This window comes from Spodoptera frugiperda, chromosome 29, assembly GCF_023101765.2.
Source record: "Spodoptera frugiperda isolate SF20-4 chromosome 29, AGI-APGP_CSIRO_Sfru_2.0, whole genome shotgun sequence".
NCBI classification, from domain to species: Eukaryota; Metazoa; Arthropoda; class Insecta; order Lepidoptera; family Noctuidae; genus Spodoptera; species Spodoptera frugiperda.
The window spans coordinates 3,315,880-3,338,897 of NC_064240.1; the positions used below are offsets into that span (position 1 = coordinate 3,315,880).

Consider the following 23,018-nt stretch of genomic DNA (forward strand, 5'->3'; position numbering starts at 1 on the left):
TAATTAAATGAAACAAGCAAACTCCTTTGTGATATTTATTTCAGCTCTTAAGAGGGGTTATGATTGGTATAAAAGAAAAAAAAACTAATGCTATTTTATTACACAATAGTTTCAAATACTTAGACATTTATTATGTACTTTAGAGTTGATCAATATTTTATCAGGCTCCCAGGTTTCACACCATTTATTTACATTTTGCACAGGCAATAAATGCTGTATAGACTGGTCATTACATCTCTACTAATCCTGTATGATAAAAGCTTGGTTGACAACATCCTAAGTTGCACCAGCTAAGATATTTAACTCCAATAACTACTTACAGAAATCAAGTTGTTATTCTAAATTCTCCGACACAGCCAACATTTTAATTCCATACTTACCCATAGAGATTAATTTATAATACTTGCAAGATGACTAATTTTGGATATGAAGAAATCTGAATAATCATTTCAAATTATATTTATGTATCTGTAAAATCAGCCAGAAGATCTATATTTCGAGATTGAGCAAAATTAGCAAATGATTTATCCATAACAGACATACAAATCCCATTACATGTGGATCATTTTCGTTCTTAAAGATAGTTTAGCGAGACAATATTATGAGAGGAATAAAAATATCACGAATAGGCTGTTAAATGTCACAAACACGTAGCAAACATTTAATTAATATTAATAAAGTAAAACAAAACTCGCCAAGCTATACATTTAAGTAAACATATAAAAAATAAAAGTAACATGTAAACAAATCATAAAAAATATTGTTTTATTTACAACGATTGGATTTACATCTAAAGCAATTTCAAGGAAGAGTGCTTTCTCCTCTAGAATCAAGTATATGCAGACAATAAAAATAAATAAGCATAATTCGGATGACGTCTAGGGTGCACAGCTAATGGACTAAAGAATAATACATACACTAGCTGTCCTTGTTACTCAATAGCAATAAATAATCGAAATTGTGAGCATTTGTTACATGGTTTAGGGGAGGGTCTTAAAATGGCATGAAGCACTAAACAAATGCTTTATTATCATTAAGCTGCAACACTTATCATCAATAGATTACATAATTCAGATTTTAATATCCTACTAATAATTAATTATTCGCCTAATGTAATTAGACTGTTAAAAAATTAAATAAAGCTTGTATTACAATAATACGTGATTTCCCCAAGTACAAATGATTGATCAACACGAGATTTCATACAATTCAGTCACATACATTTCATTTTACAGCTATAATAAAATTACATCTGAGATCCTAGGGGTGTAATGATACACTATCGATGCCTAAGATTTGACACTGGTTAATTTACGAACGAAATAAATAACTTCATGTATCAGTCTCAATATTTTAAAAACTATTTACAATATTGTAATAAATTCAGCCGTTGTCAAATAAAATACCGAGTGAATATCATGCGGAATAAGAATGAGTCAACAGCTACACCTAGCCACTTTATCACTTTCTTAAATCTGTACTCTAATGAACAGTGATACAGATTACATGGAATGATAAATGATTTTACTTACAGTACCTTAAATAAGCCAATATTTGTGATATTAAAAGAGAATAATTAAAGCGTATAACCGCTCAGCCTCATCGCTGACACGTACGTTACAACGGAACTTCAGCAAATCGTATGATGACATTTTATAAAACGTTTCTAAGAAACGACCGGCCGCACTCGACCGCTTGCGATTTCGTCATGTAGACGTCCAGCGGAATCATTACGGTAGAAGTCGCATCGAGTCGGACCGGTCGGAGGGACCACTTCAAACATAAGTCAGTTCACTGCACAGTAACTACGGAGTGGAGGCGCAGTAGTGGCACGGCCCGCAGTAGGCGATGACACTCGGCGGGAAGACGGGACACGGAACTAGTCGTGCGGCGCCGGGACACGGGACCGGTCGCGGCGCCCACACACGGAACTAGTCGCGCGGCGCCGCGACACAGACTAGTTGTGCGGCGCCGCGCCACACAGCGGTCACAGCACGGCGGCGGCCAGCGCCTGCAGCGCCTGCAGGCCGCGTCAGGCCGGCGCCGCGCGCTCCGCCCGCTCGGGGACGGCCGGCGCCGCCTCGTCCGCGCCCGCGCCGCCGCCGCGCGCGCGCATCACGTACGCGTACGTGCGGTACCTCTTTATCTGTCGAATACATCACACATTATTATTTCACTTGAACGTAGTACGTACGATATGGAAGGAGACAGGTGTGGTATAGTACCTCGTGCACGAGGTAGTGTTCCTTGAGGCGCGCGTGCGGCGCGTGCGTGGAGTGCGCGTGGTCCCGCGCGTGTCGCAGCGCGGCCAGTTCCTCCTCGAGCCGCGCCGCGCGCTCCTCGTGCTCCGCCAACTGCTCGCGCTGTACGATACCAAAATACGTTATTTACCTACTTCCATATAGATTCTTATGAGATTAAATGGTTATTTTTCATTTAGGACTGTACAAATCTCAAAATATGTAGTGCAAGTATATGTGTTGTGTAGTACCATGGAGAGCTTGGTGTGTGTACAGGGCAGTAGAGGGCGCTGGAACTTGCGCTGTGAGCCGACGGCGCCGGCCAGTGGCGCGGCCGAGTACGCGGCGCACACGAAGTTGATCGTTTCCACCCACGAACATAACTCCTTCGAATCGCTGCAATACAAATTAATATTTTAACAACATCGAAAACTGTTATAATAGGCTATAAATAATAATACAATGAACAAGACAAGTTTCATCAACTAATAGTCATACAAACCTCGTTTGAAATAAGTATTCGGCCTGGTCAGCAGTCTGCAATCGAAATACGTGCTGCTTTTTCGTGTAGTCGGTCGCTTTCGTCGCCAGTGCGTGATGTATTCTGAAGATAAATCATTTCTTTTTAACATTAATAGTTCCATATATATACATAACTAGTATATGAATGTACATAATTATGTGTTACCTGATAGCATTGTGTAAGTTATCGGACATCTGACTGCGTCGGAACCCGTGTTCGTCTTTATGAAGATATAGCACCAAGTCTCGCAGCGTACAGTAGAACATTTTCCAACCTCGACGGCCAAACGGAGCTGTAAACCGAAATAAGAGCTTTATGGGAAAATTTACACAATTTTATTTGTTAGGGGTCGTCCATTAATCATTTCAACGATTTTTTGACCTTGGTGATATGTGTTGAGATTTTAGATTAACGGACGTCTCACGTGATTAATGGACGTCCCCTTACCTTAATTTTTTAGTAATCTTATTTTAATCGAATTCGTGACAAATGGATGCGACGTGAACCGAGTGGTGGTATGGTAGAGAAGATATGTACATTTGTAAGCACTGTACTCTTCCTGTAAGCAATCTATCTCCACTCTTACTATGTATTGATGTAAAAGTCGTTGCTTGGTCTCTGTTTAAATACAAAAGAATGGTATGTACTAACTTTTCTTCCCGTTAGCGTCGACGCAGCACTTGCGCATGACGTATCCCTTCTTGTACTCGATGGCGCGGCTCTGGTCGGGCACGTCCAGGAACGGGTTGGCCCCCGCGCCGCCACTGCGGACCTCGCCGCCCGCGCCACCCGCCGGCTGGGCTTCCGCGTCGCTGTACATTCACAACAATAACGACATTATTATTAGATCATTCACCAAGAAAAAACTAGGAAATAAAGTCATTAGTCGGTCCATTGTCCTTGCCTACCCCTCATGGGATACAGGCGTGAAGTTATGTATGTATGTATGTAAACTTTGATAATCAGTAGTTTATCAAAGTTAACATGGGTAGTTGCTCAAACAGTCCATGTATGGTAGGCCAACCTGTGCGCAAACAGGTCCTGGCCACTTTCTTCCAGTGTTCCTTTTACATGACGCGAACTTTAATAGTGCACCATGTTGACTTCTATAACCTACTAAGAAATATTATTGTTACAGATGCGTATATAGGGTGGTACGTACAGTGCCCACTGCAGTGGCTGCGTCCGGATGGCGTGGTAGAGTTGTTTGAGTGTTTCCCTCGGGAAGTTGTCTCCGTCGTTGAGGTCCGCGAGGTTGTCTATGAACTCCGCGCACGACATGCGGCGGAACGTTCCTCCGCCGCCGCAGCCGTGCAGGTCCGTGTTCAGGAGCATTATGGCGCACGTCAGCGTGTGCACCGCGTCTGGAATATGGATTTATCTCGATTACAAATTGTGTTCACTGTGGCCATAGAAAACTTTTGTTGTAATTTTTCCGAGACTCAAAAAAATGCTTGTAGAAAGGAAACAATTAATCTGTTATAAAGGATGGCAGATAACTTGGCAAGATTTTGTTATCATTTTTTTCAAATTACTTTATTAACTAGAAATATGCGGACGCGGACGTTCAATAGTCAGCGCAAAGTCGTCACCCCTGCGCACGATGCTTGTGAGGATCAATCCCTGTGCGATTGGCGGAAATTTCTTATAATTAAAAAAAAAATTTGCAAGTTACATGTTGAAGACTATACTGGCAGTCGACTATGATATATTGAATAATACACGGTGAGTGTATGTGTACCTTGCGAGTTGAAGGAGCCGGGGTTGCACTCGAGGTACCTCCGCGAGAAGTGCACGAGGACCCGCTCCCGCTCCTGCGTCTCGCCGGAGAGCGCGAACCGCGCCAGGAACGTGCGCAGCGCCGCGTCCAGCGTCGCGCCAGACAACTCGAAGTGGCGCACGTACTCCTCCGCCACCGCGCGGGAGAACTCGTTGCTGGACAATACGGACCAATTTCAATAACCTATCTATCGATAGATCTCAGATCTGACTATAATACAAAGTGTGTCACTGTGTCATAAATTCATAATTCTAAGTTATTCAACTGGCTGTTTAGGCAATACTTCTGAATTCTCTAAACATATCAAAGTTTGCCCTTTCTGTCTACGTTCTTTACAATCGAAGACCTACTCAGATTATACTAAACTATTAAGAGGTACTATAACTTACTTTTTACTTAAATGCCTCGAAACATCCGACTTCTTGAATCCGTCGAGGTGGTAGAGTCGCTTGGCGAGTCGTTCGGCGGAAGGTATGTCGACGGCCTTGGGGCTGTAGTGGAACGAGTGCAGCGAGTCCCCGTCCGAGCCCTCGTCCGACCCACCGTCGGACCCGCTACACAGCTCCTGCAATACAACGCATTCATGTAGTACACAACTATACATGAAGATCTTTTATGTATGTTAAGTTAGAGATTCACCCCCAAATACTGAAAGGCTACTCAATTTTAAGTTATACTTAAATATCGTGCTATTTCTGTCATATTATAAAGAATTAATAAGGACAGAACTAGTTTTGGGAGCGACTTAAAATTAAGTAACGTTTGAGTATTCGGACATCAAAGTTTTAGTTAGCTTTACTTGGGTGTTCATGTCTCAGCGGAGATAATGTTTACTAATAACATGAACGTACCTGATATCCCTGGTTCTCCGGCGAGTTATGTCCGTTTTCTTTACCATTCTGCGTGTAATTACTATTATTATTGTTATTTACATTTTCTGTGACGTTCGCGTTCTGTTTGTCGGGGCCTTTGACTTGTATCACTATTCTGTAGTCGTTGTTGTGGTCTCCGTTGAGGGTGACGTCGCTGCCGTGTTCGTTGGAGTAGGAGGAGTTGGATTTGGCTCGTTTGTGGCAAGGTTCGGAGACTAGTATCGTGGAGTCGGAGTCGGACGGGTCGGACAGTTCCATCCGCGGACACTCGCGCCCCGTCTCGAACATGTCGTCCTGGTCCTGGTAGTCCGGGCTCGATATGTTCGACACCGCTTCTGATAGACTCATGTCCCCTTCAAGTGGAAAGAAATAGGTTAGGTAAGTGACGAATTAATGTAGAATGTAATGGTGCTAGATTATTTAGAATTTCTAAAACATTATATAATAGTGATAAATGATAATGTAATTTTTTCTATGAGTTTGCGTTCTACGCTCTGATTGGCCGGCTCGAATAAAACAAACCAATCAAAGCGCCGAATGCGTTTTCGTTTCGATTACCGTACGTACGTAAAGCAAACTCATACTAAGGGTACTGGTCACTGATATAGAATTCTTGTGTAGAATAACCCAAGTGTGGTAGTTACCATTGAGGGGTCGATGGTGGTGGTGCGTGACGAGGTGTCGGTGGGGGGGCGTGGCGCGGGACGACATCACGGACGACGACGCCGACGTCGGCGACGCGGGCGACGACGACCTGCAGAAATAAAGCATATTATAAACAATACTGAAATATAATTATATATTTTTCATATAAATCTACTGAATACTCCACACATGCATATTATCATCATAACACTGTTATCCATTCAAATTACAGTTACTTACGAAGAAATGATTACAAGTAACGTTACCTTTTCTTTAGTATCATTCATCATGCAAGTTATTGCTTAAAAGTTATAGAGAATTAACCTCAATGTTGTAAGTCATAAGATTCAAAGCTGGATATTGTTGTTTGTTAAAACAGATTAATAGCAGTTTTAATAGTAATTGGTAAGTTTAAATTTAATTAATTAGTCAGTAGAACGCCTTATTGCTCTAATGTTAGCAAGCACTGCTTCCGCTGCTTCAGACTGAATTTCTGATAACTACCTCTACTAATGCAGATTTCGTATTTTAAGAGAGAAATGTGTTATAAATTATAATGTTACGTTTACCAAAGATCGAGAGAATGTTTATTTCCTAACAAAGGAATGGTATCCCCAAACAATTTGAAAGTTAAGTAAAAACAGACAAACAGAAAACTAATAAAAAGTATTAAACTAGAATATTCAATTAAAAACCTTAATAAATCTACACACTACAAAGTACTAAATTCTCTAATTTAATTGAAATATACGGCACACTTGCACTTTAGGAAAAGCTCTACTAGTTTCAAGTCATACCGGGACTCATAGATGCGCAGCGATGTCGCCTCGAAACTAGTAGTTTTCAACATTAGTTCACAAGAGTAAGCCGTATATTTAAATTAATTTAGGGCCTGTTTCACAATGTTTGGATAGCGACTATCTACTAAACAAATTTAACTTATAGAACATAATTTTCATGAACTATCTGCCATTATTTTTAGGTAATTATAAGAGGGTGGTAAAACAGGACCTCAGAATGTGACTAGGATATAAATAATACGATAATACGTGTGTAGTTATAAACAAAGGTTGGGCATACCGTTGCGACATGCCGTCGGATATGGAGGTGGAGTTGGAGGTGGCGCCCGAGCGGCCCGAGCCGTTGCAGGCGGCGCGCTCCGCGGCGCTCGACACCGGCGCGTTGTACGTCCACACGATCCTACGTACCACACACACGTCACTACCCAGCTACCCAGCTACCCATCTACTCTACACACGCTACGTATCTAAGCCCCCTTACGCACTAGCAGTTGACCACCAAGGCGGTTCGTATCGCCAGACGCGGTTACCATACCGGTTGTATATTACATTGAAAAAGCGGCCAACCGCGGGGGACGGCTAGCCGCGCGGTTGGCCGCTAGTGCGTAAGTCCCTTGAGAGTACAGTCTCACTTACATATATTCAGGTTTGAGGATGTTATTGGTATTGAGATTTCATAAAAATAGGTTAACTCAGAAAAGGCCACATATAAATGCAATCGAATTGAGAACCTCTTCATTTCTTTGAATACCAGGTATTAAGTCCGCTTTATACATATCTATTGTAGTTATATTTTTAAACTGAAGTGTAAAACAGATTAGTTGCAAATGGCGAATCAGGTTATTGTTATTAATTAATGACAAATTAGTAAATTGTTTTGAAGTGACAGAAATAAACTGAGCAGTGATGCTAACGCGAAGCAGCGTGGTTAAAACATTAGGGTTATGTTTGATGATGACTGAAATTGTATTCTTTACATCATGACCAGGACACTTTACAAACCACATACCGAGAATGTAGAAAACAATTTTGTTAGTAAATATTACAATTTGACTATGTAGTATTAACTCCCATATTTTCTACAACTATGTTCATTGAGACGCACTTGGTGATTGAAACATGAACGGCTTAAGAAAGAAACGGATTCATAAATTTTAATTTACTAATTTTATATAGTTTAGATCTCCCAGTCATGATGTACAAGTATTTGTATCAGTATATTAGATCCTGTGTACGTATGCAATATGTATGTATGTGTCACCTGTCCCGCTCAGGATCGGAGTCGGACCGCGGGCCCGGGGTGGCGGAGTCAGGTCGTGCGTCCAGTAGAGTATTGAGTGATGACGTCACGTCCTCTTCCATCTCCACGGCGACTGCACTCAGTGAAGACTCCTTCTGGAACTTACCATTACATACTCGACTCTGTTGATAGTTGATAAGATTCAAATTACTTTGTTTCTCGCATCATAAGGTGTATCGTTGCAGCAGTGTGTGTATGTACCTGCAGATGGTCCTCGGAGCGCGAGGTGCGCACGGCGTGGTGCGCGCGCGCACAGCCGTCGCTGGCCGCGCCCGCGCCGCCCGACAACCCCGCGCCGCCCGCCGGGGACGCCGGCTGGGATATGAACCTGCAGCATCAAACAAACATCATTATTTATAGAGAATCACAGAGAAAACAGTAAACCCATTAAATGCTTCTAGAGGACGTTAATGTTCGTATCTTGAAGTTTGCTCGTAGGTTTAACGGCAGGTCAAACGATCACTTATTAAGTAATTACCGAATAAAAACTCTACACCGACGACAAATGGACGTCGAACAACCGTGAGTAACCATGATAAACTGTCTATATAAAAGTTTTGGTTATACGCCGGTATCCAACTGATAAATGATAAGCTGATAATTATCATCTGCCTTTTCCCATCTCTATTGAAACAGCGATAACGTAAACATGATAGGATACAAGAGAAACTAACTTGAAACATTTTTTTGTATCTAAGTACATAAATAATTTTCAAGTGCTTTAATATAACACTGGTTTTGAGGGTTGATTTTAGCACACCAAGTATTGTACATACATAACCACACGCCTGTCTCCCAAGGGGGTAGGCAGAGACAATGGACCGCCAATTGCTACAAATCTTACATATCTCTTTCGCTTCATCAACAGTCATCAGTCTTTTCAAGCATGCTCGTCGGTTAAGGGTACTTTACAAAGTATTATTGATATCATAAATCCTCATTAATGAACAGCCAAGCCATTTGAATTGATCCGGAGCTGCGGACTACCTAGCGGGTTTACCGGGGCTCCGGCTCGAAAAGCAGGAGAAGGAACGGGGTGGTTTTTAGCCAGTAAGAGTCTGACTCTCCCTCACGCCTCGCCCAAGGCGGAAGAAGTTATTGGATGATTTTCCCCCTCAAAAAAAAGGCATTTGAATTAGGCAGGACCAGTGACCGTTATTTAAGTAGTCCTTACATTTTACTAGCATGGTCTCCGACGAGGCCGGTGTCGGGCGAGGAGTTGTGTCGCTGCGCCAGCTCCACGCGTCCACACATTCGGTTCTCACTGGGCGACGCTGGCGTTGAATTGTACCTGATAAAAACACTTATTATTAAAACTAGTTACAACTAGATTACACTAAATTATTCTTAACGGATCGCAATGCAGATACTACAGTGTCGACGTTTCCTGGTGCGTCATTATTTAGCGCTCACAGGGGCGTTTACATTATTGTGATAAGTGAGAACAATTGGGGCAAACCAAAAGTGTTACTTGGACCAAAAAATTACTGATTACAAACAAATAATAGTTACAACGACCAGCCTACTTCTTTTGGTTAGTTTCTTAGTTCAATGACACCTTAGTCCCTTTTGAATTAGTTCAGTAAACAAACGTTACGGAAACAGGAAGAACGTGAATATATCAGTGGCGCACATAATACACGGTCACTACACTATCAGACGCAAATATGTATATGACTCAAGAGGAGGAATACTAATTGGTAAATTAAATTGTTTTTGAGGTCCCTCGAATAAAATGCTTATTGATTTGAACTTTGACATTGTGGTCCATAATTCTCCTAAAGTAGTACGTGGCGCCACTGTCGCTTTTAGTCCTCTTACCTATGGTAGTGTGTCCGATGCGTGGGCGCGTGGTGGTTGTGGTGCGGGTGCTCTACTCGCGACAGGTTGAGCATGAGGTCCCCAGTCATCATGTAGGCCTCGAACTTGGGCGTCGCTCGCCCCCTCCTCTTGTCCTCCACCCCCACCAGCGCCTCACAACTGTCCCCCGACTGCACGCCCGACCCGTTGCTCGACGAGTTGCTAGATGAGTTGCTGTTCGAGTTGCTCGACGGCGGAGAAGCCGATCTGCTGTGAATTAGCGTTAAGCTATATTTCGACCCACTTCAGGAATGATTCACTCGCGGACGGAAATAAATAACTTACTTAGGTACTTTAACACTCGGTAGTCACTGAAATTAATGCGGATTCTGTTCAATTTTGTACTTCGTGTAACGTTCAGTCAGTTTAGAAAATTTTCATGTATTTACATAAAGGTTGTTTATTAAAACTTGTAACACGAAAGTTTAATTACTAGGTATAACTAAATATAACCTGCCTGAAATATTTGTTAATCCTGATAATAAAGTCTTTGGTAGTATTAACTCGCAAGCAAGGAAGTTATTTTCGTCATTCGTTCAATAGAAGTACGCATACAAATATCGACCTGCAGGCAGGTACGTACTCACAGCCCTCACAGCCCTCAGCTTCCCCCATACGCACGTGTACCAAGTAAACAAGTCGGAGTGCAGTACCTCCGCTCTAATTACAAATAGGTTACAGAACATAAACTACACTTTTCAGTACATTAACTTCGGATGCAGTAACTTTCCATTGCATCGATTGCGATGTCGTATGCGGGAAGATAACTAAGTACAAATTATTCATATTGTTCTATTGTAGTAGCTACCTACAAATCGGATAAAAAATAATCAATACTATAGGTTTTGTTATGATGATTTTTGTTAGGTTTTGGTTATGTTAGAGTCTCTAATAAGTAAATTAAATGAAAATATAACAAGTCACATTGTAGGTATGTAATAGAAAAATATCATGTATTGCTGATAAAATAATCATCGATATATTATTTACGGCTGGAATTCACGCGCATCCGATGGCTTTGACTAGACGCTGTCTGATTGTCTCACGAGTAGTCGCAGCGCAAGAGATAAATATAGGTAGGCATTCAATTAGTCAGGAGATATCGGTGACCGGTGACGCATCCCGATAACTTAGATATTTATATCTTTTCACACAGAATTAAGATAGTTTACTCAGTAACAGTACGTTTTTGTATTTAATTACATTACGACTTGATTACATAGTTGTATTAATTTAATACTTGTTACTATTTGGTATAATATCTGTTGTTGTTTGTGGTGCGTATACTTAATTTTGGGCACCTAAAGTCTGTCCCTATATGTTACTTTATCTGCCAATTTCATAACCGATATTAATCCGTATTTGATGATTGATCTTCAATTTTGACAGAAACTTTATAGAACTAATGTCAAACTCGATTGAAGGATTTTGGATTGAAATCGGCAGGATATTAATAATCATGACAGTAGAGAACGATTGAATTAATTCCATGTTCTTTCTTAGGTTTGTTACAACAAACAACAAAAATCTAGTTGTATCATTTACACCAGTGCTTCGCCGTTTCTAAACGTTGCATTTTTTTCAAGTAGTTCAGTTATAAAATTAAGAACATTCAAAAAATAATGTAAAACGTCGTTTTGCTGTTTGCGTGTGTAACACTTTTGTTTTTGTAAGCCTCTCACGCGTGCTATAAGTAACGATTAAAAATACCTATTTATGCAAAAAAATAGCAGTTTGCTTTTATAACGGAATAAATGTTCACGTCACAGCACATCATCGTTGGTGCACAAGTCATAGAAAGAAGCGACTGGGAACTGAAAAATGTTTACATGTACAATCCGTTTTAGAAAGTCGTTAAATCGATCTCATCAATTGGCAACAGCTGTTGGTAATGCTTTCCGAATATCTTACCCACGCTATAAAATATTCAAAGCTAAAATAAGCCAAGCAATACGCCGCATACATTGGTACTTGGTAGATACGTGAGACCGTAGTATGTACATTATTGTACATAAAAATATTATATCCTAAATATGTTAAGGTTAATCAAGAATTTAAAGTAAAACAATACAGTCATCAGCACAGTCGTATGTTCCAAAAATACACGCGTACGAGGGACGTGTCAAAGTGGTGAGGGTGCAAACCCTCCGTCGCGACACATGCTACCAATAATAATCAGCTATCGTCGTCGGAAATCAGCTGTCGTGCTGTTAGAGAGGGTTAGCTTCCGATTACTTACCACATACACTAGGTTTCACTTACGCTTCATACGTACACGAAGTACGACTTGGCGAAACCGTCTGCGATTTCACAAAATTAGTGTTTTGGGTATCGCTTTTGTTATGTATAATTGATTAATAATGGATGGATGTATGTCGGTAAGTAAGAAGCGCGCATAAAATGTCTGTTGAAGCGTCAAGCAAGCTTTCACAAGCATCAATGGGCTTATCAGTATAACATTTGAAGAGAGCTCACCTGTCGTGATTGGTGCGTGCGCCCGCGCCGCTAGAGCGACGCTCGGCCGCCGCGGCCAGGTATCGCCTCACACTCGCTTTGATCTGTGGGTCTGCACACATCGGACTATCAGCTGTTATCTCACGCACATCCAACAAGCTCCCTGCAACTACCAACTTATGAAGTATTTACGAGTAACTAAACAATTTGTACTTCCATGTGTGTGTTGCGCTTGCGATATTACATTATTAAGGGGAACAAAGCCACTGTGAACGAGAGTTATCCCGGCCCAGATCCCGAGAGCCACCTATAAAATTACTTCGCGTATAGCTACTCTTATTTGTAGCGGCTTACTTCGCAAACTCGACCAAACCACTCGGGGATAAACGAATTTTATTACTTGCAGCTGCCACGATATATTACCGTCCCGAATGTCATAGTTCAAATAGTACATTTCCACCAATACATTGATATTATGTGTTCTGGCTAAAATATTAAACTCACCCTTTCTCAGTCTTAAAGTGACGGGATCCGACGATAGTCGCAAGCATTTTAGAACTGTAACAAGCAATCAATTCTGTAGGAGTACAACAAAACAATATCGAATATACAGGGTTAAAGGGTAAGTCGACCTAAATCCTTTAAGACGTGATAGTTTACATCATTCCTGACTGATTTGACCATGAGACCCCATATCCCAAACTTAACCGTTTTCAAATTATCGGCATTTTAACTTTTTTGATAAAATTTCCCATTTTTTTGGCTATTTCTCCCTTGTTTTGTCTTTGGTGGCTAAATTTTGTTTTGTTTTTGCTTTTTTGTGTAGTAGATTAGTTGCTTTATTATTTAGAAAACTAAAACTGTAAATAACTGTACCAACTGAGTCGTAGCAGACGATCGAATGTTAAAAAAAGTAAATAAATTTGTGATAAGTTGTTTTTCTTTGTAAGATATTTAAAAAAAAGTCTATGACAACTGTTCTGCAAATATGCGTTAAAATATCTACAATTCTTCAGCTTTCTGATAAGGTATAACATGATAGGGAATAATTTGAATTCTTTGCCAAAACATCGATGAAGTACTACAAGGTAGTAATAAGAATATCGATATTTAAGCTTCAAATTTAACTTGAGTCAGATAACAAAATAAAACAAACTGGTTCACTTCACTTCAGAAGGAGTGTCAGGGAGTGGCTTTTTTTTTGAGTGGAGAAAATCATCCAATGTCTTCTCCCACCTTGGGCGAGGCGAGAGGGAGTGTCAGACTCTTACTGACTAAAAACCACCCTGTTCCTTCTCCTGCTTTTCGAGCCGGAGCTCCGGTAAAACCGCTAGGTAGTCCGCAGCTCCGGATCAGGCATCAGCCCTACTGGGCTCCATCTGTGGTGGTCTGATGGCTTCTACTACGTCAACTATCACGTCTTAAAGGATTTAGGTCGACTTACCCTTTAACCCTGTATAGTACGTAATACAGTAACATACAACAATTATAAACAAATATAAGTTATATTTTTCTATTGTGCACATGGTACAACGGAAAATATTTATAGATTTACGCTGTGATAACACCTTGATTACATGGCGGAGGAAATCAATTTTGCGGGATAAAAAGGTTATTTTCTTATTGCTGGTCTGTATGGAGACGTGTAAAATGTGAATTGCGAGGTTGCGTGTCGGGCACGAGCCGGCCATAACGCGATCATTGAATTAGTGTTAATAAGTTCAAAGATAGCGGTCAGACTTGACGTTTTAATAACACTACACGACTGTTCTTTCAGTATATTGTTGTGTATTACTCTATAGAGCTGTATCGCGCGTGTCACAAGACGCCTGCTGCCGCCATCTAGGGTATTTAGAATTTTAATCACAGTGACTGTTGAAACGTATTTACATACGGGATGAAATAACATTTTCAATTACACTGCCAGTTATCTGTGTGTTGAGAATGTTTCGTAGATAAGTAGCATGTGCGTGATAAATGGCAAATTCCTTACCTTCTCGGGTAGTGAACCGGTTTACATCAGTCCCATTAACCTTGAGCAAAACGTCTCCCGCCTCGACCTGTAATCCAACACGCGTATTCACTTATTTCAAATGTTAAAACATCGAGCCTACGGCGTGTAAACTATAAAATAACGATACGATACGATGCATGGGTTCCAGCGAGTACTTATTTTAGTCACACCCGACTGGATATTAAACATAACTGGAAAGTGGCTTACTACATCCAAGCGGCGGATTCAAGGAGTGACGATACTAACAATCGATTCACTATTATAAAATAACGTACTTTAAACATGCATATGCACGAGTACCGCAGCCTTCAATAGATAGCACGTGACCTAAACTAACTGGAGAAAGATTACACTAACAAGGTCTTGGTACAGAACCGGATAGGTGCGAACATATGTTAGGATTTAGGATCATGTATATCACCAACAAATCTTAAAAGGAAGCCCATCACTTATTTTTATTATTGTCTGTAGATCGTATTAGGTAGACGGACATTGCTATTTACTGGTCCAACACCATACTTGAGCCGTAGAAGAGAAATTATAACATTATTATCATCCAAATTTGGCAATGCTGTCGAATACCAACCTTAAATTTCAAATTACAACCGATGCGTGAGTAGAATACTCGCTGTTATCATAGTTACACACACATACACACGCTTTAATAGTTATTATTTACACAGAAACTATAGTTAAACAATAAGTTATTGACGATTAACAGCCGATATCACCGCATCCTTACGCCGATGTCAATGATTCACTGGGGCGCAGTCCATTAATCATGACCGGTTTGTTAAAAACACTTGGTTACTTGAAACAAACAACGCGGCATGGTTCTTTTATCCTTCGATTAAGGTCGTATTTATATGTTTCTGGTCACAGGACTTCCCGAGCACATTACGTCGGAACGGATAAGTTTATCTAATGGGGACTCGGGGAGTAGCGGTGCGAGTGCGAGCGTCCGCTGCGGCCGCCGTCCCACTGTCAACTTGTCGTTATCACACACGACTCACACGAGGGTCCGCTAATGGATTGAGCTTACACAGATAAATTTGATCAAACTCCTACAGAAGAGCGTAGCGGAAATATGAATTATGTGGCAGCTGGACTCCGATGATGGACGCCTAACTAACTTTCAGGTTCCAATACCAAAATGATGACCTAAAGAATATAAATTAACAGGGTTCACCTAAAGGTTCATTGATATGGTATGTTTTGTTTTGAAAATACTCATACTTCATACTACCTTTAATTAAGTCAATTATCAAGTACATATTCATATAAATAAGACGATTCTGCAATTCAGATTGTATATCTGATCTGATGCAAAATTACAAAGAAACAAACAACATTTTTACTTTTCTTTGTCGAACCGACAGTCTATCTGTTGATTTCTGATAGCTGTAATGAACAGTGTTGTATGAGACAAGTTAGTGTTGAAAGAAAGATCTGATCAGATCTGCATCTTGTCCAGTGTGTGAAGTGTCTTTGTGATCTACATTTGTAGAGTTTGTTTATGTAAAGTTACACTACTTTTGTAAAATGTGGCACGTGTTTGTAGACAAACAAGAATTTATTGCAGTCATGTAGTGGCGAATGGAGTGTCCGGCGCCTGTAACTCCGACCGCAGGCGCTACGCCCACTCGCGTTCTTTTATGTACCACCTACATGGTTTTAGTACTTCTTCACCCAGCTTATGTTCGAAACTATGTTAGTTCCACCATGATGCGCATTATTTACCTATCTACCTACACTACTCGCTGCAGCACTATCTGCAGCTTGTGAGAGTGAAATGAGCTCAAACGGACCGCGACCATCTAGCGTGCTAAGTGTATCAAATAGCCTATGCTACCCTATACAAACCTTTTCTATAAAGAGGATCATTTCCAGCACCTGTCACTAATTAGTATACTTGATCACTACTTTGTTTGAGAAATCGTCACGTCTAGTGATATCTTAAATCCAATAATGTACACTATATAGTTCGGATGTAACATTGAGTGCCAAAACAAATCAATTTAACTACTTAACAAATGTTTCCTGTCCTGGTTAGTGGTCGTGGTCGTGTCTCACGTCATCGTGCAGCAATTATAACAAGGTGTAAACTATTTATAATGCGGAATCATTGAATGAGCTGTTACAGATGTCTGACATTAACATTTTACGGGAAAACAACATCGTTCGTGTAATATTACGGGCGTAAACAATTTCAGGATAAACTGGTTTTTTCAAGTTGATTTTATGCAAAGTTGAGTAAACGCGGTGTTGCTTATTAGTTATACAATCTTACCGTACGGGTTTCATTTATTAGCCGATTAACTATTTATTGAACTTATATGGACATGGACGCTACAATCTACACAATATTTTCTGAAATAATGTTATTTGTGTTGGAACGGAATCCCCGCGCGGGAAATCACAGGCGTCCTGCTATGTTCAGATCTATAGTGAATCTGTTCTACGGATCAAAAAATATTATCTTTGTTTAAATTCGATATGTGCTGTCTAAGTAGGACGTTATCTCTAAACTAGACACAATGGTTTATAGACTTTAGTAATTTAAAAGAACAACTTACTAAACCTTTATCAGAATTTTCGAAATCTTCTATTCAGTGCTCAGACTGCTCAGTAGACATAAATTCCATGTTGACTAAATATTATGAGGCAATGGGAGTTTTATTTATAACCTAATGCGAGTCTCATCTAAATGATAATGGCGCTATTAGGCAAACTCGTCAAATGTAAAAGGTTTATCAATGAGAAAGTATAAAGAAAATTACCTATGAACAGAAATTGTTTTAGAGTTAACCAGTAGAGATGCTTATGGGGAGTAGTTTGTATGATATGTAATATGTATGTACATTTATTATATGTATATATAAAACCTATTTAGTATGACTTAATATTACACAATGAATAAAATTGAAGCATAATGAGGTAAGAACGGACATATAGGTACCTAATACCTGTTTCAAATGTGGTTAATGAACGTAAACCTTCGCAATGACGTCAATTTATTTCAAACACTTTATTGCTTACCACATAATTGTAATTAAAAGTATTATTAAGTCAATAATTCGCAAAATTTACGTAGCTGTCGGTACGTCTAAGTAGATTAACTTTACCGTCAGAATTAGAGTTAATGAAACGAAATTGGTACATTTTTAGGTACCTACAACCTACAACTAATATGCACCTTTGGCTGCGATTGCTAGAAACTTATAAAAGAAACATATTTCATTTCGAAATATGTCGAAGGAAAACAATTAAGCTGTAAATTTAATTTCCTCAGTTTGCAGCGGAAAATGATTTCTAACGATTTATACGAAGCAAGGGATTAACTGTAGCTATTGCTAAAGCCTACGAATAATATATTACTGTTATACAATGCTATACAAACGAAACAATACGTTAGTTAAAAATAAGGGCATGTAGGGCATGTAGAGCATTGAAAATAATATACAATTAACAATGGAATTTTATCCTCGTCCAATTTATGGTAACTCTGGACGGTTGTTTGTTCAAACCTTTTCAAAGACCGCGGCTTGAATAAAAGAGGCATCGACGTCATAGACGAGGAAATAATTACAAAACCTTCGCAATATGAAAAACTTAGGTGAAGTGGAAACGAAAAACCTAAACCATGATCAAATACAATGGAGGTTTTAATGACGTCTGCTCTCGAGTTAATAAAAACTGTGTTCTGGTGCGAAATGTAATTTATTATGAGAGTATCCTTACCTACTTTCATAATACAGATACGCTACAGACGTCGCCTGGCCGAGCAATTAGATATTATGAAAGTGCTTTGAAAAGGTACATAATTTATTAGAATAAGAACGTAATGTACGAATAAGAACGTACATTCCTAGACAATATTCAGAATTCAGTCCTGTCACTTGTGGAACCTGTAGAATACCTGTAAACGAATAATCATTTCGTTTTGCACGTGTATAACTATGTATCAGTTTGCTACCACTAAACTAATAGCGAACTCATAATAAAAAATATAAACCAGAAAAATCCTAACTTCTATTTTTAAACACGCCAGGCAACGGATACAACAGATCAAAATCCGTGTTAAGATAGCGCTGGTCTGTTAGAACGTTAGTCTAATCACAACGTTATCACGTAACTATCGTTCGATTACTATGATACTGACCATAATTAGATTACAAGTGAAAGAACGCTATCTGCATGCTTTCACATTATCGCGTCCAATCAATGGTATTAAATTACCAAATGACATTTGATCGTAATCGCAAAACAAACAAGTTTAATAGTGTGTTATTAGTTATTAGTGGTTACCATATGCATTATGAGTAGTATGACGAGATGATTACGAGGTTTTGGATTATAATACTTTACTGTGTGCGATACGCATGAACGCATCGAATAATTGACTCGATAAATGGAAAATCGAAAGCGTGTGTCGGGATTGAAAATGTAGCATATGCATATCTTAATATTTTTTTCATTTCATGCCTAAGAAAAGCTCTGATATAACCTGGGAATCGAATCGAATCGAATCTTCTGTTTTACGCTCAGCGGCTAGACACACGAGACGGTCATGCACCTGCACCTTGACTTTTATGACTTTACAAGAAGTTAATTAACCATATTTTACCTGAAACTAAATAACAAATAATATATAGATATGTACGTTATTGACGTTCGCCGCACCTTTTATTATTCATTCGACAAAACTTGATTATTTTTTCGTTTCAATGTTAATCATACATAGGTAGGTCAAGTATTTTATTGATAAATTAAATAAACAAATTAATAAAAAGCCAGCAAATGCCGGATATTTATAAAGTTCGTGAACAATATTAGCATGGGGAATAAATTATAGTAACTAGTCGGCTAGAAGCATAAAAATTCTATAGAAGTACGTATAAAGCTTCGAATGTGAGCGTTACCTCTGCCACGCCTGCGTGGGATTACGGGTCGTGTCCATGAATATACCTACATGCCGTTTAAGTAGTGAAAACTAGTGGACTTGTATGGAATGATACTACGACATTCTCAGGCGTCAGAGACTCGGCTCCTGGTAGTGGTATTTATTATACCTACACATTTCATTCAACTAAATCAATTTAATAATAGGACATCTATAAGATATTATGCGCTAAAAAAATATACCTATAATAAAGTCAAAAGTATTTTAATTATTCCTTAATTAGGCACTTTTGAGACATCAAATTCATTGTTTGTCAGTGAAGCTAGGTGCTAAGCTAATACGAATAAGTAAATGGATAAGGTAAGAAGTATCAATCAATGTGTTTATTAGCACTGAAATTGTAATTCTACACACGTGTTGCGCGGTGATCGCTGCGGTAAACGACGACACCGATGGTGATTATCAACCTTCGACACTACACGAGTCAATCATCTTGTTATAATTACTGTTTATCATGTGATTAGTGTTGCGATGTTTAGATTTAAAAATGTTTCGTTTATTTTATTAATATTTCTGAGTTGTTAAGCAAGGTCATGGTCTATCTGTGCATCAAAATCCGTCGAGCAGTTTTTGCGTAAAAAGTTTATAAACATGTTGTAGTGGAATTAGGTATTCTTTTTATATAATGAGCAGATATACCCATATAATAGTAGATTCCTTTAGGTCGATCATAAAACCTGCTCTTAGTCACGTAACTAAACTTTAATAAAAAATAAGTAGTATTTGTATACATTTTTCACTAACATAATTGTTAAATGACTTATTTGTCTTCAAGTACATACATACTTGCATATCTATCTGCAAAACAAACAGAGAATTTGCAGGCAGAGTCATAGATATGTTTAAATGGCCTTGGTATAATTTGAGAGTGAATTAAACTCTATCATCGGTTGTTGTCTGTGTGACCCAATGTCATGGAAGTACTGTGGACTGGGGCTGCAGTGTCGCTTCACATTTAATAGAGACTTATTAGTTACTTGGTACAGTCAATTCCAATCTATGATGTCATTTGGCGAAACATAAATTAACATGTTCTATTGTAGTACAATTTGTTGAATACTTGGTCGTAAAATAACAAGTTGCAAATGGAGGTGGGGCAGTGTACAACAGAGTAACATGAATCACTACGTTAGATGAATATCATTGATTTGTTTACTTTATACAGATCCATGTACTGATGTAATGTATTGTAGAACTGGTAGTAGCCAGTACAAAAACAGGTGCAGCCAAGAATAAATGAGAATGGTAACTTTTGACATTATCAATGTATCTTGAATATTTAAATATTTAAATGCAAAAAGGACCATGACCATAAAGTATCATAATCAGTGATTAATAAACCTTATCACTGCACATGACACACTGAGGTTATCAATCAATAACATGTTTAAACTAAGGTATTAGAAGGACTTATTGGAGCTTGATAATCTTATTAAGTTTGTAGCACACGGCATTTAAAGGTTTCCCACCAGGGCAAACGGCATCAACTTGCCAAAAATGGTTCACAAACTACTTAAGGTCAATAAAAACGAGTTATTGTGTACATTAAACTGTAAATACATGAAATATTTTGGTGGTGTTTAAGTAATGAATGTTATGCAGGTAGACAATTATGAACAGACGGCAAATGAATTCAATAATTAGGTGTAAACATGGTCACCTTGACATAATGAAGAGTAGTGGCTAATGTTATTAGATGCTTGTTACATTATCTCTTGTAGATAGTAAGTATTCAAATACTAAATGCAGTTAAGTTTTCCTGCTTTTCAAGGTAAAATAATTGTAAGTAAGAACTAAGAAGTTTTGGGTTCAAAAGTCTGTCTGTCATTCATGTAATATAGTAGTATAGTAATACTAAAGTTATACACTGAGAAAATATGAAAATAATCACAATACTGTACCAAGACCAGGTTAACTTAAATTATTATTTTGAGTAACATTGCATTATGTTTTATAATTTATTTAAACACCTCAGGATTATAAACATTAGCCAAATCAACAGCCAAATCAATAGTCAATAGGTGTTTTTTATAAACATGATAAAATGTCAATAAAGTAATGTAAATAAATATGCATGACATTGAATAATTATAAAATTGTTAGAGATGAATAATTAAAAACAAAAACATCACTGTGTTGGAAACTTGCACCTCCACTACTATCAATCAATAACAAAACAAGTTGTTTGTGAATCATTCCATCATCACTTTCAGAAGAAAAAAATAGCAACATAATTTATGCTTGAATATTCTTAATTTAAATTGTATGCAGTATGCACACACTAATAGAATGCATACATTTATACAATGTAGGTATCATTTTTATTTTTTATTTATATGATTCACACCAGACTGCTAGTGTCATGTTTTTGGGTGTTTACTACCATGTTCCCCTTATTACTCACCATTATTTTTCATATTAGACTTCTAAAATAATGACTCACTATTGTCAGGTAATACTCCCATTAAATCTAATTAGCCTTATATTATAAATAATGCTCAACCTCGATGGTTTTTGAGAAAACAGACTAAAGAGTCCCAGATGGTTCACCTGCTTATGGGATGAAACCACCATAAAATATATGACTATAGTAAATTAATTTTTGTTTACATTTTCAATTCCATATATTAATGATCTTACTACAATATTTCTTTATTTTTTACGACAAAATAACTGGTGAATAATAAAGTTAAAAGTAGGTACTTATGTACTATACATGACATGTATGATAAATATATGCGTGGAAATAATATTCATTTCTTACTTCACCACTCCGAGCCGCAGGGGAATTTTCTTCGATCTCGTATATAATATGTGGCAAACCGGCTTCGCCAAGCAAAGAGAATCCGAATCCCAAATTGTCACTACGATTCAGAACCACTAGTCTTTCGTCAGCCATATTCAGTGTACAGCAGCATTGATTAGTATCCACCGAAGGATTTCACAAGTAGCACTTAAAAAAACTACATGAGGGACTATTTAAAATGGATATTATTCTATTTAACGAAAAATATTCATAAATTACAACACACGATAAAAAGAAGCGCACCCAACCAAAGCGAAGACAGGTACAGATTCGTAATTATTTTGAAGTTTGATTTGTTGAGGTTACATTCTCTCCTTCTTCACTGAATTCCGCTACCTAGGCTTTTTGCCTTACTCGCTAGGTGAATAGTGTATCTTTATTTGAAACGTATGATTATTATGTATATTAATAATTCTCAGTGGCAGACTGGTTTGACTGGTAAGACTTACAAATATTTTTTAACATAAAAATAACTATGATAAAGTGAAGAAATCACAGAAAGAGTAAGTAAAATATAGGCTGGAGGAAGGCAATCCTTTTGTTCATATTGTCAATGTCATGTCAGTTCATTCATAATATGATTGATATTATTTTGTCGAGTAATATTTTAAATATTATTGTGTCTTAAAATATTAATATTATGTTCGCTATTTCTTTAAGTGGAGTAGGAGTAACTGAGTTAGTAACTTGTAGTATTTCGTATTTTTAAAGTTACCGCTGTTTGCCTAGGTATATTGAATACCTATTCGATTTCTAATTAT

General features: G+C 38.4%; 1 protein-coding gene across 18 annotated transcripts; it reads right to left on the reverse strand.

The window, feature by feature from the left end:
* Window positions 1-21: 21 nt before the first annotated feature.
* Window positions 22-22,781, reverse strand: LOC118268405 (PH and SEC7 domain-containing protein). 18 transcript variants are annotated; one of them, XM_050706638.1, is made up of 20 exons: window positions 22,216-22,781; window positions 14,468-14,534; window positions 12,979-13,032; window positions 12,496-12,637; window positions 9,982-10,227; window positions 9,335-9,451; window positions 8,362-8,488; window positions 8,122-8,282; window positions 7,141-7,260; window positions 6,060-6,169; window positions 5,395-5,768; window positions 4,933-5,108; window positions 4,505-4,698; window positions 3,926-4,127; window positions 3,415-3,575; window positions 2,929-3,055; window positions 2,743-2,844; window positions 2,492-2,636; window positions 2,226-2,363; window positions 22-2,146 (listed from the first exon to the last, which is right to left on the reverse strand). In XM_050706638.1, the coding sequence occupies exons 1-20, from the start codon at window positions 22,348-22,350 to the stop codon at window positions 2,033-2,035; spliced, it is 3,012 nt and encodes a 1,003-aa protein (XP_050562595.1). In that variant the 5' UTR covers window positions 22,351-22,781; the 3' UTR covers window positions 22-2,032. The 18 variants fall into 18 exon arrangements, with proteins under 18 accessions (XP_050562595.1, XP_050562598.1, XP_050562597.1 ...); XM_050706641.1 differs by having other exon boundaries at window positions 8,122-8,252; window positions 9,982-10,230; window positions 22,216-22,780; XM_050706640.1 differs by having other exon boundaries at window positions 8,122-8,255; window positions 9,982-10,230; window positions 22,216-22,780.
* Between the last annotated feature and the right edge of the window lie 237 nt (window positions 22,782-23,018).

Bases quoted from the DNA above. Each gene is read 5' to 3' on its own strand.
- LOC118268405 (XM_050706637.1), bottom strand. From the start codon at position 22,350: ATGGCTGACGAAAGACTAGTGGTTCTGAATCGTAGTGACAATTTGGGA. The intron at 10,231-12,495 runs GTGAGCTCTCTT...GCTAATTCACAG, and splicing joins GCACGCACCAATCACGACAG to CAGATCGGCTTCTCCGCCGT. The intron at 5,769-6,059 runs GTAACTACCACA...TTCCACTTGAAG, and splicing joins CCACCATCGACCCCTCAATG to GGGACATGAGTCTATCAGAA.